Source organism: Harpia harpyja, chromosome 21 (genome assembly GCF_026419915.1).
Source record: "Harpia harpyja isolate bHarHar1 chromosome 21, bHarHar1 primary haplotype, whole genome shotgun sequence".
Lineage (NCBI taxonomy): Eukaryota > Metazoa > Chordata > Aves > Accipitriformes > Accipitridae > Harpia > Harpia harpyja.
The window spans coordinates 1,368,521-1,384,550 of record NC_068960.1 but is presented as its reverse complement, the minus strand read 5'-3'; the positions used below and the strand labels follow the sequence as shown (position 1 = coordinate 1,384,550).

General features: G+C 61.0%; 1 protein-coding gene across 1 annotated transcript; it reads left to right on the top strand.

Annotated features, from left to right (window-relative positions):
• The first annotated feature begins 1,433 nt into the window (after positions 1–1,433).
• On the top strand, positions 1,434–9,958 carry AQP8 (aquaporin 8). Its single transcript, XM_052772936.1, has 5 exons — positions 1,434–1,879; positions 4,163–4,289; positions 5,173–5,387; positions 6,700–6,834; positions 7,210–9,958. The coding sequence occupies exons 1-5, from the start codon at positions 1,626–1,628 to the stop codon at positions 7,250–7,252; spliced, it is 774 nt and encodes a 257-aa protein (XP_052628896.1). The 5' UTR covers positions 1,434–1,625; the 3' UTR covers positions 7,253–9,958.
• Positions 9,959–16,030: the final 6,072 nt, after the last annotated feature.

Here is a 16,030-nt window from a genome sequence, read left to right as displayed (position 1 = left end):
CGTTGTGGGCGATTGCTCAAGGAGGTGAAATGCCGCAGTGCTCATCTCCTGCGGGGTGGGTTGCATCCCCGCGCAGGCGGCAGGCGCGTTCCTGCTGCTCGACGCAAGCTGCGATGCAGAGACCCGCGCGCTCGTGTCGCCAGGGCGGTTTCTGCCGTGCCCATCGCTGCACGGGCAGTGGTGGTGGCTAGTGTCCCCGGCCAGGCTGCAGCCTCCCGGCCGTGCCCCCCCCCTCGCCTGCCGGCTGCAGCTCCCCGGCCTCTGCTGGGGCTCGGGTCTGGCTTTCTGGGCAGTGGGTGATCCCTTACGGGGTGCGGTGGGGGTTTGGGGAGGTTTTGTTTTAAGCGGTTGATCAACGTCAACTTTCAAAGCTGCTGGTGGATCCCTTGGCACCCTCGCCAGCAATCTTTTATTTGAGGGCAGTGCAAGGGGGATATGGACCCCCCACTTTTGGAGGTCTGGGCAGGACGTGGGCTGAGGTTTAGGGGAACCGGCTTTGACTGTGGTTCAGGCAGGCTGCTTCGGTAACTCGAGGCAAATTGGTCACTTTACCTGCTCTCTAGGGTCTGTAGGAAGAGATCTCGTGATAGGTCTCTCCATGCTGATGCTGTGTTTAAGGTTTTAAAGCCCCTTAAGCGTTACCGATGTAACACAAGTTAAATCCCACGTGTTTGCCATGCCCGGAGGCACCAACGTCTGGCAGTTCTTGAAGGAGGTGTCTGCCCTCCACGCCTAACCCCGGACACTGCTCCGAGTCCTGGGCTGGCTCCGAGGGGCTTCAGTTTGCCTCCCCCCACGTCAGCACGGTGCCTCTGGACACCCTTTCCCGGGGCGCAGCCTTCCCCCTTGCACCTCGTGTGTCTGCTTCTGCACGCGTTTCGGGGCTCTCGGTCGCACCATGCTAGGAAGGGCTCTCGTCTCTTGTGTTATGCCTGGGCTTAGACTTAATTACAGAGAACTGAGCTCTTGGCCAGGAGTGATTTTTGACAAGGAGTGGTTTTTCCCCTCCCCAGAGCTATGTAAGCTATTTCCTAGGGCACTGCTGGATCCGTGCGTGCCCCGGCACACGCGATGTTGTGGTCCTTCTGGCACGTGCTGCCTCTTGGCAGCACAAGCAGGTATAAGCTGCCCAGTGAAGCAGGCCAGCTGGGCTTTGCACAGGTGCCGGCACTCCGGGTATCTACATGAAAGGAATCAGATTCTGAGTCTTGGCAGAAAACATTAAAACAATGACAACAACAACAAAAAAAAAGCCCACAGGGAAAAAAAACCCCAAAGCCTTGAACCAAGGAACGGCAGTGATAAAGAGCTTTTATATTCCTGGGGGTTGGCCTATCAGCTTTTATTGCCCCCTTTTTTTTTTTTTTTTTTTTTTTTTAAGCAATGCAAATCCAATCCATTTTTTAGAGCCTCCCATCCACTACCTCTTCATACAGGTCAAGGGGAGCCTGCCAGCCTTTCAGCGGGACAAGCAGGGTGCTCCTCGAGGGTCCTCGTCCCTGCACCAAGACCCCTCCGAGACCTGAGCCTGCATCTCCAGTTTCTCAAGCCCTCCGCTCTGCAGCATCCCCTCCATCGTGCCCGGCTGCCACCAGGGCTCTGCCTGCTTCGTTCCAGCCCCGCTCATGGCTGCTGCCAAGCGCGGTCACCACCCAGTGAAGGAGGCGATGGACATCGACATCCCGTCCAAGCCCTCGCAACCTCACTGGTACGAGCGCTACGTCCAGCCCTGCGTGGCCGAGCTGCTGGGCAGCGGGCTCTTCATCTTCATCGGCTGCCTCTCCGTGATCGAGGATGCAGAGGGCACGGGGAGGCTGCAGCCCGCCCTGGCACACGGGCTGGCCCTGGGGCTCACCATTGCCATCCTGGGAGACATCAGGTAAGGGGGGCCGGCACCTGGGGCTGCACGTGTCCCCCCCGCCACCCCCTCTGCACCCCCTCACTGCGGTCCCTGCCGCAGCACCCGCACCGTTTCCATGCGTGGACGGGAGGAGATGCTCCACGTGTCCCCACGCGCTGCCTTTAGGATCTTTCCTGCCCAAATATCGGTGACTGCAGCAGCGCTGCACTGCCGTCGAGCCTCTTGGTTAATGCCATGGCTGCTTAGGTGGTGGTTGCCCATAATGCCTTGGGTTTGGGGGAGTTCGCTTGGCTTTTGATTGCAATGCTTTATTTTTAGCCCCTTTTGATAAAAACAGTCAAAGCTGAAACAGAGGCATTCCTTTGGGAAGCTGAGACGTTTCCTTTTAAAAGGATGTCAGAACGAAACATTTTGGCCCAAGTATGCTGCTACTCTGTGTATTTTCAGGTGAAAAATTTGGATTCCATTTACAAATGGTTTCAGTTCCTCAAAAGCAACATTTAGACAAACCTGCTCGTTGAAAAAGGTGTTGTTTGACACTAAGATACGGATTTACACTGAAGGAAGAAACTGAAACACTCCCTGTGGAGTCTTGTTCCCTTCCCTTCGGTTGGCTCCGCGCAGCCCATGGATGGGGTGGCTCTGGGCTGTCCCCCCCCGGCAAACTGGGCACACCGGGCTGGGACACAAACCTCCCCCGGCCGGGGAGGGTGGCTCAGCTGGGCTCACGTGCGAGCCCTGGAGTCCAGAGCAAACTGACTGATAATTTATCAGCGCCTGATTAGGAGGGATAACACCTCAGGGTGAGGTTTGTGCAGTCGGGACTCGGTGATCAGGGGTGCGTGTGCCGGCGGAGCCGAGCCGGACGCCTTCGGCACAGCGAAGCCACGGGCGAGGGGAGCAGCGCGGGGGGGGGGTTGTGATGAGGGGCTGCAGAGGCGTCTCGGGGGTCCCCCGTTAGCTCTGAAGCAAGGAGGAGCTGGCTCAGGGTCCTGCGCAGGGAGATGTTTTAGCCTAAAAGTCAGGTTTTAGACTTTGTGTCCAGAGAGGCTGGAGAGGAGCCTGGCTCGGGATGAGTGCTCGCTGTCCATGCCACGGGTGGGTGGGTGCTCCCGCCAGGGTTTATTTGCAGACAGGCTCTCCTTTAGCCCCCCGGCTCCCACTCATTCCGAGGGTACTTGCAGCCAGAGCCCTGTCTGGCCGAGACGTTTGCTAGCCTAAACAACACAACTTCTTGCTCTCGTATGATGGGTCTTTAATTACAGCTGAAGAATAAGATGTGATCATAGTTCCTAGACACTCTGACTCATCGGCTTCACCAGCAATTATTAGGGCTGATTGGTTATAAAACCTGTTCATTAACACATGTCTCATGGTAATCTGTTTTAATTAGAAGGTATCTGAGTTTGTCTTGCATGTGGTCTTCAAGACGAATGATTTAGGTCTCGTAAGGAGGCGAGCGCCGGCTCCTGCCAGCCCTTGCCAGGGCTGTGGTGGGCAGCGGGCAGGGATGCAGGGAGACCTGTGTGCCTTTGCATTCACATCGAGCAGAGGCAGGTAAACCCTGAAAATCCCCGCAGAGTCCAGCAGCACTGGTATGGCTGGGAGGTGGCCTCAGCCCTGTCCGACAGCGCTTATCCCCTTCCCTGCTGTCCTGGGGACTTGTGTCCTGCCAAGCTGGGTACCAGCTCCATCAGTGCCCCCCCCCGCTTCCCCTGAGCAGCAGGGGTGGCTGTCACAAGGTTGTTACGGGGAATGACTTTCCTCCTCTGTCTTTGCCCCCAGAGGAGCTGCTCCAGACAGCGCTGGTGGCCGGGCTGTGCTGCTGCCACAGGCAAAGCTCTCGCTGGGGGTGGGGGCAGCGGTGTAACCCCCCCTGCACCGGGGACTTGGGCAGGGCTTTGGTGCGTTCTGCAGCCTGCAGCACCCCGCAACGCCAGGAGAGACCCCTTCTCCTCGCACCTCCCCTGGTAGTGCTGCGGCAGCTCCTGGAATCACCTGGGGGTATCCGGAGACCCAGTCCCAAACCCTGTCCCTCAAACTGCACCGGGGCAGCTCCTGCCCCTGCCAGCCCCGTGGGAGGGGGTGGGTGTCCAGCGTGAAGATGCTGCTGCTTCGAAGCAGTAACTGCAGAGAAAGGAAATGGCTGGATTTTGCTCTTCTGCAGTGCATAACACCTCCCGGGAAGGACTGAAAAAGCATTTGTGGCTCCAGTCCATGGCGAGTGCAGCGCTCGAGCCCCCAGGAGGGAACCCCACCCTGGGGGTGAACCCCTCGCTGATGCTCCTCTCTCCTTTGCAGCGGAGGACACTTCAACCCCGCCGTGTCCTTGGGCGTGTGGCTGGTCGGCGGGCTGAACATGACGATGCTCATTCCTTACTGGCTCTCCCAGCTCTGTGGAGGGACGATAGGAGCCAGCCTGGCAAAGGTATGGACACCTGGGGAGTCTCTTTAACCAGGGCTAATGCGGGGGAGCAGGGACCCCCCCCTGCTTTGCCGGAGCTGGCCTGGCCAGCCCCAACCTGCTGCCCAGCCCTGGGGTCTCCTGCAGCAGCTTGTGTGCTGGAGAGGGCGAGGGGGACGTGGTGCATCCATTCTGCATGTCATTAAGAGCCCTGATTTCTCACAAGGGGATACGGCTCAGAGGGTCGCGTGGCCGTGGGGCTTGTCTGGTTCTTGGGGCCAGGGCGCCCGGTTCCTCTTCCCAGGTCTGTCACGATCTGACTGCAGAACTCGGGCAACTCGCCCCCCGCTGCCGGCTTGGGTCTGGCAGTGCCACGCAGATGTGGGGGTGCTGCCTCTGCACGGCGCTCTGGGGCCCGGCTAATTAATCCTGGATGGCAGCTGTTCTCCAGAGGTTTGCTATGGTGCACTGATTAGGCACAGAACGGTGCGCGGTACCTCTGCAGCTCCAGCCATTTTCACGCACGGTGTCTGCCTGCGCTTCTACTTACGGCACTGTGCTCTAAGGTTAATTTACGTTTGGTGCTGCCCATTCCCAGCACCCAGCCAGCCCGCACCCAGCGGCACGGTGCGGTTTGGCCACCGCAAACCCCTCGGCAGCTGGGTGAGGCTCATCCTGCCGGGAAAGCGGTGGCTGGCTCATTATCTCGGGAGACGCTAAGAGCCTTCGCTAATGAGTTTATATTTGCCAGGCGCTTAGGGCTGGCTTTCAGGAGGAAAGTGATGAGATTAGCTCTTCTTTAACCTGACGCTACGCCCGCCCACGCTGTCCTGACAGTGAGCACATATGCCCGTTAAAGCCCACAATATGGAGCGTGGATGGCACAAACCGGGCTCCCCCCGTGCAGGCCGTGGCGGCGAGCGAGCGGTACGTGAATGCCAGCGGAGGAGCCTTCAGCAGCATCGCAGCTGATGAGCAGATCCCCTCCGTCCTCATGGGCGAGATCGTCATGACCACCTTCCTGGTCCTCGCGGTCTGCATGGGCGCCGTCAACGGGAAGACCAAGACCCCGCTGGCACCTTTCTGCATCGGCTTGACGGTCACGGTTGACATCCTGGCGGGGTGAGCTCGCCGAGTCCTCTCCCCGTCCGCGTTCCCACCGGCCAGCCGGTGCCATCCGCCCCAGCAGCCGCCGTCACCGGGCAGGGTGCCTCGAGCAGGGGGGTCAGGATGGGACCGTGGGCTGCGGGGATGGAGCTGGTGCTCAGAGCTCCCTGCGGTGCTGGCTGAGCAGAGCCCACGGGGCAGCTCTAAGCACCCAGCATGAGGGCTCTCCTGCTCCCTTCCCGGCCGGCACTGCGGCTGCTGCATCCTGCACCGGGGAGGAGGGAGTGCCGGTGCCTGGGATGGGATGGGATGGGATGTGCCCCCTTGCAGCACAGCACAGGACCTGCTGGCCAGGGAAACTGAGGAAAGCCGAGCACGCCAGGCAGGTAAATGAGCCCACTGGCCCCCTGATATTTTTGGGGAGAGCTGAGCGAGCCGGCTGGGTGCAGGAGAGGCCGTCGGCTCGAGCCCGGAGTGTGGCACTTGAGCCAGAGCAGCCTTTACAAGTACCTGTTACGGGCTGATAAAACCGAAGGGCCGCACGGGCGGTGTTTGTCGTCGGAAGCCCTGAGCAAACAGGAGAGGGTTTATCGGGAGCCGTTCCTCGCTGCGTGTCCTCGCGGCTGCTGGAAACGCTGCCAAGCGCAGCCTCGGCGTAGGCAGGCGTTTCGGGCGAGCAGCCTGGGTCTTGTGCCACTGCGATCAGATAACGAGTGCACACAATTATGAATGTTAATGGGTTGTTTAGTTAAGGCAGTGCCCCCTCTAGCGGGATTCAGAGCTCTTATTTAAACACTGCACAAACCTCGTGTGCAAATATTTATCTGTTGCAGTTTTCTTTAATCTCTAAATGCTATCGTCTCTCCTGCCCCGCTCTGCTACCTACGTGTGGCACAGAGCTTCCCCTGTTTAAAAGCCAAGCTCCCGGTAAGCCCCAAAATAGACTCGGCACTCGTGCTTCCACCCCGCACCGGGTTTTCCCCGGTATCTTGCAAACGCTGGTGAGGGAAGGCAGGTGCCCACCGGTGAGCAGCCACCGTGGGCTGTTGGGTCGAGCTGGTCCCTGCGCTGCAGCCGCTCGGGTCTGGGCATCGTTACGCTGCAAAAGCAAACTGTACCCGGGCACCGAGCAGCAGTGCCTGGATGGGGGCCGGGGTGGTCCGAGCCTGCCACCCACCCAGAACGGGGCCAGACCCCCGGCAAGGAGCCCCGGGAGGGGTACGCTGCTGCCTCCAGCCCTGTGCATCTCCCTGTCCCAGCAGCGAGGGGGACAGGTCCCGGTGTCGTGTCCCGCAGGGCTGATGCAGCCGGTTTGTTCCTCTTTCAGAGGTGGCGTGTCCGGAGCCTGCATGAATCCTGCCAGAGCCTTTGGGCCGGCTCTGGTAGCGAACTACTGGGACTATCACTGGGTTTACTGGGTAGGGCCCATGGTCGCTGCCCTCCTTGTCGGCGTGCTGGTGAGGTACGTGGTGCCCGCAGCGGTAAGGAGAGCGGAGCCGTGCAGGCTGACCCCCCCTTTCCCACCCTGCCGCCTCCCCGGGGTCTCTGCCCTGCGCCCTGCCTGGGCTGCTTCCCTGCTCCCTGGGTCAAGGCTGCAAGCAGCCGCTTTTCCAGAGAGATGGCCAAGGGTTGGAGACTCCTTTCCCTTCTCCTTCCCAGGAGGACAGGGCGACAGCAAAGATCCTACCTGTCTCCAAATCCACGTTTGCTCCATCCATGTCTTTGTGCGGGGCGAATCCAGGCTCAGGCTGGCACTGGGCTGTTGCTGGGTTTCTGATGCACGCTTGCAATGGCAAAAAAACCTAACCCTGAGTTTCTCTCTTTTACCTCCCTAAAGGCTCCTGATCGGCGACCGGACCATCCGCCTGCTCCTGAAGTGATGCCAGATGCAGGGCTGCGTGCGTGCCGCTGTTGCTGACCTGCCGCGGGCGGCCGGTGCGGCTCAGCACAGCCGCCGTTGAAGCTCCCTGCTCCTGCTCCTCGCCATCCCACCTCCCCTCTGCATCTCCCAGGCACCTTGTGCTCAGGAGATGGTTCACTTGATGCCGCAGGGACGATGGAAAGCAGCCCAGCTGAACCAGGCAGCCCTGCACTGGCAGCAGGGCCGGGCAGCGCTGCTCTCACCCCGCTCGCCAGGGCTCTGCCAGCCCCTGCCGCGGCTGTGGGACCGACTTGCCAGGAGCATCCTCTGACCCACAGCAGCACCCGTGGGGTCCGAGCCTTCCCCGGCATCGGTCGTGCACGGCATCCGTCCCACCGGGGCCGTGCCTGGGTGTCTGCGGTGCCAGGGAGCCCTGCGCCCTCCGGGGTGGGCACCACTGTCCCGTGCTCGGGTGGTCCGGTGTGTGTGGCAGTGGCCGGCAGCCCCGTGCTGGGCTGCTCTCCAGGAGCATCTCCAGCTCCCTGGGGCAGGGAGTGAGAGCTGCCCGTTCCCAAACACCCTGTGAGGAGCCTGCCGTAATCCTGCCAAGGTGGCGAGAAGCTGAGTCGAGCAGCCCTGCCTGGGGACTCTATGATATTGCTTGCCAGTGCTGACACTAATCGATTTCTAACTTCCTCATGACAATATTAATTCCGAGGCCCGATGCAGCTAGCTCCCTCTGCCTTGGCACACACCTGCGGGAGCTCCCCAGCCCCGAACGTGACGGTGGGTGCTGCGAGGGTCCGTGCCCTGCCCTACACCAACTCCTGCATTTGTCTCCCATTTGAGCATCTCTGCTCTCTCTCCACCAGCTCCCTCCTCAGCATCCAGCCCGCGGGGAGCCCATGCTCCAGCATGGCAGGATGTTCCTCCACAGGAGCCCGCTTGACGGCTTGTGCCGTGGATCGGCTCCTGTCCCTCGCGCAGCTCCAGGATGATGCCGAGCAGCTCTTGCCTGTGGCCTGCCCCACAGAGACTGACACATAGGAGGTGATGGGAGAAGGGAGCTTTGGTGGCAGTCCGAATTCTGGCCCCTCTTGGCATCAGGAGGGCCAGGGGTGATGTGCCCACCGAGAGCTCAGGGTGGGTCCATCCCTCCCCTGCCAGAGGACGAGTGCTGGGGGCCGGGCGGCGAGGGAAGGGGGCTGCCTTGGCGGAGGGAGCTGCTGCCATAAGCAGGAGGAGTCGGCAGAAGGAAAATGATGGAGCTGTGTGGGCAGGGGGAGAGGAGCCAGCGCAGCAGCTTTACGTCAGCCGGGTATCCGTCCCCTACGGCAGCTCTGCCCTGACTCATCGTGCGGACTTGCCAGCTTCCACCGGGGCGGGGGGGGGGGATTCACAGGGACCCCGTCCTCACCGCTCGAAGGGTTTCTTGGGTGGTAAACTGGCACATGAGCATCATTGCGAGTACTCCCAGCCCCAGCAGGGAACCCCTCAAGTTACCTGGCTTTAGTCACTCCTAATTCTGCAAACTTTTAACTTGGGCAACGTCTGTTGCTTTCCCAGCCCCTACAAGAGTGGCTCTGAGGTGCCCCGAGGGAAGGGGCTGTGCTGGGGGGGCCTGTGCCCCCCGCATGGGGCTGCCCAGCCCAGCACCCGGGGCACCAGTCCAGAAACGGGGCTGGAGAGCAGGGGGAGACAGGAGTGGGAGAGGGCCAGGTTGCTGCAAGCGGGAGCAATAGCATCTTCGCAGGGCCAGGACCTTGTGCTGGGCTCCGGCTGTTCCCCGTCTCCTGCTGCCAGTGGGTCTGGAGGAAACCCCCAGGGTAAAGCAGATGCTTCCTACCTCTTTTCACAGGCTGTTCCACGCAGAGGCAGAAAAGCCGTTGCTGTGGCAGGGAGGAGGTTCCCAGCTTTCTGATGTCCCCGTGGGGCTGGCAGAGCCCCGCACAATGTCACCTCTCTATTTTCAGCTTGCTTTCTATTTTCCCAGCCCAGGAGGTGACCCACACATGCACGCATGCACGCACGCACATACAACGATGCATTCTTTTTTAGAAAAGGACAAGGTTGTAGAGATGCTGAAGTGAGGAAATGCTGGAATTAAAGCATCCCTGACTCGGGGCGTGTGTATTTGCCTGCATCCCTTCCCGCAGGCAGCTCTCCCAGGGCTGGGCAGGGGGACGTGGTACCCCGCGGTGGGCAGGACGGGCCCCAGGTGAGCCGGGGCACAGGCAGCTGCTCATTCAGGAAGGAAAATGATGCAACCCACAGAAGGAGACAAATAGCATGAAGATGTCACTAGGACGGTTGTCATGGCAACGCCACAAAAAATGCCAAACCAAACAAGGAGCAAAGTCGCTGCTTCCTCCCCAGAGGGACCCTGGGGGGGTGCGGGAGCGGGTGCTGGTGGGAGCTGGGGGCCGTGGGGAGCCACTGGGGGGGCCCTGACCTGCCCCGGCCCCTGCTCGGGGCGCAGACCTCTGCAGCTGCCACACTTGGGCAGGATGGGCACCCACCTTCCCCTTTCGAGAGGAAGCACGGCCCTGCGACACCGCAGGAAACACGCTTATGGCTGCAGCTGCTTCTGCGCGGGGCAGGCTCCCTCCTGCATCCCAGCTCCCTCCTGCATCCCAGCTCCCTCCTGCACCCCGGCTCCAGGGCCCTTTGCCCGGCGGGTGCAGGCGAGGTGGGCTGGGGGGCTGCGGTCCCACCGGGGCGGCGATGCTGCTGAGCGCTGCTCGCGGTCCCTGGGTGCAGGCGAGGGGGGCAGGAGGTGGGGGATGGCCCCCGCACGGCCGCGTGTGCTTCCCTGTTTTGCTGTTGATGCGTTCAGCACGTTCATTTTTAATTTGTCAGGGTGACTTTTAATAAAGCATCTGTAATACTGCGTTGTTTTTGTTATTAAAGAGCTTAATTTATGCTAATTAAATACCAATTAACTTCCAAGCACTTGATGTGCTTTAAGGACATAAAATACATCTCATTCCCATTCAATCAAACTTGCATCAGGCCTGGCCATGGGTCTATACCATGTTTTTATCGGCACGTGGATCTGCCGCGGAGCCGGGACATTGCCTGGTGTTTTCCAGCTTCTTCGCACCCGTTGGGATGGAGATGCCGCTCGGGAGCAGGGCAGGCCTGGGACACTGATGGTGTGGGCACCTGGACCTAATGGGGAGGTAATTACTGAGGTTTGGAGCTGGCGAGGACACCAGCGCTCACACCCCTGCGTGATGAAAAGCCCGGGGGGAGCCCAGGGCACCGCTGGGGACACGAGAGCCGCCGAAGGCTCTGCAGACCTCGTGCATGTGCTCGCCCGGGTGCTATCGGCCATGGCTGGTGCCAGTGCTTTGGGGACACAGGGAAAAAAATCAGGGTGTGCTCTGGGAACAGCATCAGAAGGATGTTTGTCCGTCCCTGTGCCTGCCCGAGCCCCTCCTGCCCTCACACTGCAGCTCTTTCACTCTGGATAAATACTCAGGTTAAACATTGACCGGGGGAAGAACGCCAAACCGCTGCCTGCGGTCGGGCTCCCCGGTGCCAGCCCACCCGCGGGGAACAGCCGTGCGTTTGTCCATGGCTGAAGGCTCTCGCCAAATATCCAAGTGCCGCGGCACGGCCGCCGAGCCGGGCTGCTCGCCTGCAGCTCATGTCCGGCAGCAGACGATTCCGACCTTGGCTTGTGGCCCCAATTTGAGCCGGGCCCCTGCCCAGCCTGCGTGACCCCCCCCGGCCATGCAGGAGTTCTTGCTGCGTTTCATGCCTTGCCCTGCGCCCTGACCTGCGGCCGATCCCCCGGTCCCTGGCGGGGACGGCTCAGCCCACCCTGGCTGGTGGCCGTGTGGGATGCAGCCGCTGGCAGCAGCATCGTGCTGGAAATAGCTGATACGCAGCGTGCAAATGTGCAAATTAATGAGTTGGTTAATTCGGCCGAGTCTCCCTCCTTCCCCAGCTCACAGGCCTGCCTGGCTCCACCGCGCTGCAGCCCCGCTGGGAACAGGGAATTCACGGCCGGTCGGGCAGCACACCGTGCTCCGATGGGGAGCCGGCGTGGCAGCGAGGTGCAGCGCAGGATGCTCCTGGCCCCCGCACGGTGCTGGGCAGACATCGCCCATGCGCTGTCCGTGCATGGCTCAGCCCTGAGCTCGGTGACATGGGGCCGTGGCTGCTCTGGGGGGGTTCCCTGCCCCCCTGCTGTTTCCACAGAGCCGGGGTGGGATGCAGCCCCGTAGCCTGCCTGGGAATGCCCCATGGCCACGGTTTTGTGCGTGGCCGTGGCCGTAAGTGCAGCACTGCCTCAGCACTCTGGTCCCTGCTGGGGGGTGGCAGCTCATCCCCAGCGTCTGTGGGAGGGGGGGGTGACTTCTCCTTTCTGCTGCATGCGAGGGGCTGGCACCCTCCCGGGCTGATGAGGGGTGAACAGCCGGGAGGGAGCTCTGCTCTCCCAGGCCACTTTCTGGGATCCCAAACACTGACGCTGCAGGACCGAGTCCCTTATTGCAGGAGACCTGGCTCCATCACTGCACCGGTGCCCGGCCACCCCTGAGCTCACCTCCAGGAGAGGGACGGTCCAGGCGGTAGGGAAAAATGGGCTGAAAAAGCAATACCTCCACACGTTAGCAATAATCAGACAACAGCTCGTGTAACAAGAAGAAATCACCGGGGCCGTGAGCTCAGCAAGGCGCCGCGCCGTGCTGGCCCCGTGGTGGTTGTTTCCTCGGCGGTGGAGCCTCACCGGGTGATGTTTCCCCACCCGTGCCACCGCACCGGGCTCACAAAAGGCTTTTCATTCACAGACAGAACAAGACCTCGCTGTTCCCCTCCGCCCGCCCGCCCGCCTGCCACCCCTGACCCCGTCCAGGAAAGGAGGAACCTCAGATTTTTTCCTTCAAAATTCTCCCCTCAGAACCATTAGGGGTGTCTGGCAGCGTGCTCCCCCAAAGCCTCCTCTTAAAATAGCAGCATCCCCGAGCAGCGGCAGCACATCAAGATGCCAAGAGTGTGGCTGCGGCAGAGTATGATGGATGAATGCTTTTTGGAACATGCCCCGTGAGAGCGTCTGGGAATTCTCACTTTGCTCTGCTGTAAAGGTTTTCTTTGCCCGTCTACAGCTGGATAAATCACAGCCTTAAAAATAAAAGGTGATTTAATTCTTTTAGCTCATTTTGTCTGTCGGGCGGAACACGCAGTGGCTGCGGAGGGCGGACGCAGGCAGCAGCGAGCAGGGATGGCTGGGGGCAGCGGGATCTCTGCCCCTCACCAGCACCCACCGGTCGAGGCCGGACCCGCTCCCAGGGCACCGACCTGCTCCTCGGCTCCCTGGCTGCCTCCTGCCTGTGGGAGCAAACTGGGGGACTCTGGCCCCAGCCAATGTAAAAAAAAAACATTCAAAAAACATGAATTGCACTAAAATCCAGATGCAGGCAGGGCAGCGGCGACACCAGCACAGGGCTGGGGGAGCGTTGCAGACCTTTCGTGAGAAAGCCAAGGGATGTGCAGCCCCTGGACTCCTCCGGTGCTTGTGGGTGTTACAGGAGCCTTGCAGGGGAGGGGGCACCTGCAGCAACGGCCCCATGCGAGGGGCTGCATGGGAGCGGGGAGCAGCGCAGCTCCTGCAGCCCTCGCACCACTGGCAGCCCCGAGGGAGCGGGCAGGGCAGCTGCTGCGCCCGCAAGGCTTCCAAGGCAGCTTATAATTTGGCCGGCACGTCTCTTCCAGCCTTCCCCGTGCTCATCTCCCGGGTGTCTGCGTGAGCCCGGGGAGCACCCTGCTCGCCGCACCGGGTGCTGGTGCCTTGGGGAGCTCCCATGGGTGCTCGCTGCTGGGTTGGGGTGTGCTGGGTGGATGTGTGGGCACTGGTATGGGGGTGCAGGGGACAGTGGAGGTGGGCGATGACGTGCGGAGCTGGTACCGCGCGTGAGCTGGCATCTGTATGTAGGAGACGGGGAGCGAGGCGATGGTAAAGGGAGTGGGAGTCTAAATGTATTCTGGGGAAGCTTTTAAAGCCGTGCCATTAGCGGGGTCCAGGCAGTGCAGGCGTGGGGACGGGCTCGTGCCCTCCTGTGCTTGGACAGTGCCTGCGGGGCTGGGGAACGCACCCGAAGGCTGGGCAGCATCCCTCGCCGCCATACCATGTCCCTTGCTGCCGTGCCACATCCCTCGCCGCCGTGCCACATCCCTCCTCGTCGTGCCATGTCCCTTGCCACTGTGCCACCCCGGAGCGCTGTGCCAGCCTCCGCTGCTATTTTTACTCTGCAGCCCAGGAACAAGGCACAAATGCCAGAGCAGCTTCCCCGCCGATTAGCATATATGCAAAGAGCACTAATGAGCATCACCACCACATGCTCCGGGAGCTTCTGCAACCGACGGCAGCCGGAGAGCTGAGGGTGTTTCACGGGGGGGCAGGCGGGGACCTCCCCAGCTCAGCCTTGGGGGTCCGACCAAGCGGTCCCAGACCTGACCCCCGCGGCAGAGCGGGAGAGGCCCCTCAGCAAGGCTGGTGGAGGGGAAACAGGGGGAGAGGGGCTTATCCCTCTGCTTCCCACCCCCTCTGCTTCTACTCCTCATTTTATTGATCTTTAATTTCTTTTCACTGTCATCAGCAGCCCACTCGGGCTCCCCGGAGAGGAGCCAGCATAGAAATGTGCCTCCTGGGAGGGGGCCTGGGGGACAGGGTAGCGTGGGGGCCTGGGACCCCCGGAGCCCCGCTTCCCCCCAGCTGGCAGGGGAGCCGAGCCGCTCATGGCAGCGGGGGCTGCACCTCCTCTCTGCACACCTAGTGACATTCAGCCTCGCTTCCCCCAGCACCAAAGTGTTTCTTTACCCGGCATCGCTTGAGCTGGAAGGATTTACATTTTAAAGGGTTTTTAAAATGGATTTGGATAGAGGTTTATTCCCAAGTATTTCTTTTTTTTCAGCGTTTGCCACTTTGAATGTTTGTGGAGAGGAAATAATAAACAGAAACCACACAAGGCAAAGCCTCAGGTAACTAATTTGCGCTCACGCAAATGTGATGAGAGTTGGAAGTCCAGGTTCAGACACACAACTCCTGACCCTCGCTGTAAGGCTTGGTGTGAGTACCAGCGGCGGTGATGCGTGAACAGCCTGCGGTCCCACTCCCCGGGCCGTGGGGCCCCTCTCCACCCCACAGCGTGTCCCCAGCACTCTGTGGTCCCCAGTGGGAAAGCTGCTCCGCTCCCCGGCAGCACGGCTGCCGCCTGCCCTGCACCCAGCGCCGGAGATGGCACAGGCTCCTGGTCACCATGGAGACCTGGGAGGAGGATTTTGAACCATCTCGGAGAAATTTCTGCCACACGCCCCATTCCCATCCCCGTCCCCATCCTCCTCCAAGGTCAGCCACGACGGAGGTCACTGGTGCTGGCCCACAGGCTCTGCTGGGAGCGGGCAGCGTGGAGCCCACCGCTGCCGTCTGCCAGCCTTGGGACAGCGTCCCCTCCCTGAGACACGGGCTTGTGCTCTTGAACTGGGCTAAAACCCCCCCTGGCCCCACGGCGGGGCTGCGAGCCCAAGCAGGAGGGCAGTTCCCAGCGGGCTTGTCACCCCTCCCCCGGGATGCTTCAGTCCCTCACCAGGACTTCTGTCGGGATGTGCGCCCTTCTCCCATGCTGGCGGTGACAGGGTGGGTCGGGGGGCACCTGCCGTGCGGGACCACCGCGAGCCTTTGGGTGGGCGCCTTCCTCGCCGGGCCGAGCAGAGAGCAGGCAGCACTCCCCAACCTGAGGTCAAAGCTGGGAAAGGGATCGCTGCCCCAGGGCACCCCCCCCTCCTCCAGACCCCGAGTTATTCTGTTGTCCCCAACACGGAGATTTGCCCATAGTGGCTGATCCCGCTGCTGCCAGCAAGACCCCAAGAAGCGGGTTTTGCTTCAGAAGCAAGAGTTTCTATCGCTCTTTGCTGGTTTTCTCAGCTTTTGGAGGATGTCAAACCTCCGTTTGTTTTTTAGCAGCGAGGAATCAGAGCAGCGGGGCTTGCAGGCACGGAGGTGCTTTGGCTGCATATCACTGGCTGTGCCGACGTCGGAGCGAGAGGCGCGAGGGCGAAGGAGCTCGCCGGAGCAGCAGGACGGGCTGGAGCAAAGGCTCCGTGGAAGGGGAATGCTAATCAGACTCTGTGCTGGCAGCAGCCAGAATGCTGCACAATAAATAGCCATTTTAATTACCGCACAATATTTACAAGATTGCTTCCTCATTTGGGAAATTAAAACAAATGCTCCATCAAAATGATCAACATTGTACAGAGAAGCACAGGGCTGGTAAAGAAATGCATTGGCTGCTAATGAAAGAGTAATTGGCACCTTGGTGCTGGCGTGGCTTCCTCCTCTTCTTTGCGACCACGGTGCCAATGATGGCAAAGGGCATCCCCAGCCTCGGCAGCGCCAGGACGAGGTGGGCCAGCGGTCCCTGCTCCGGGGGCCCGGCCGAACCGCCCAGGCCTGCGGTGGGAGGGGGCCGAACCGGCCGGGTTTGGCAGCTCGGCCCTGGCGAGGGTCTGCAAAAAGAGGACACGTGAAGGTCGGGCAGAGGATGCTGAGCTGCAAAATGCCTTTCACATACCCGGGCTTCTCCTGGCTGCGTCCGTCTGTCCCGCCTGCCGTTACCGCTAGCCGGGAGCTGCCCCCAGCTCTGCCCGCTTTGCTGCCCACCCCCCTGAGTTATTTCTCAAGCTACAGCACCTGGTGGGACTCTCAGCCTTGATTTAAGAAAAAAATGGAGACCTGGAGAAAATCTCTCAGACTGTAGTCACAGAGGGGCACGGGGCAGAGCGCTCCGACCCC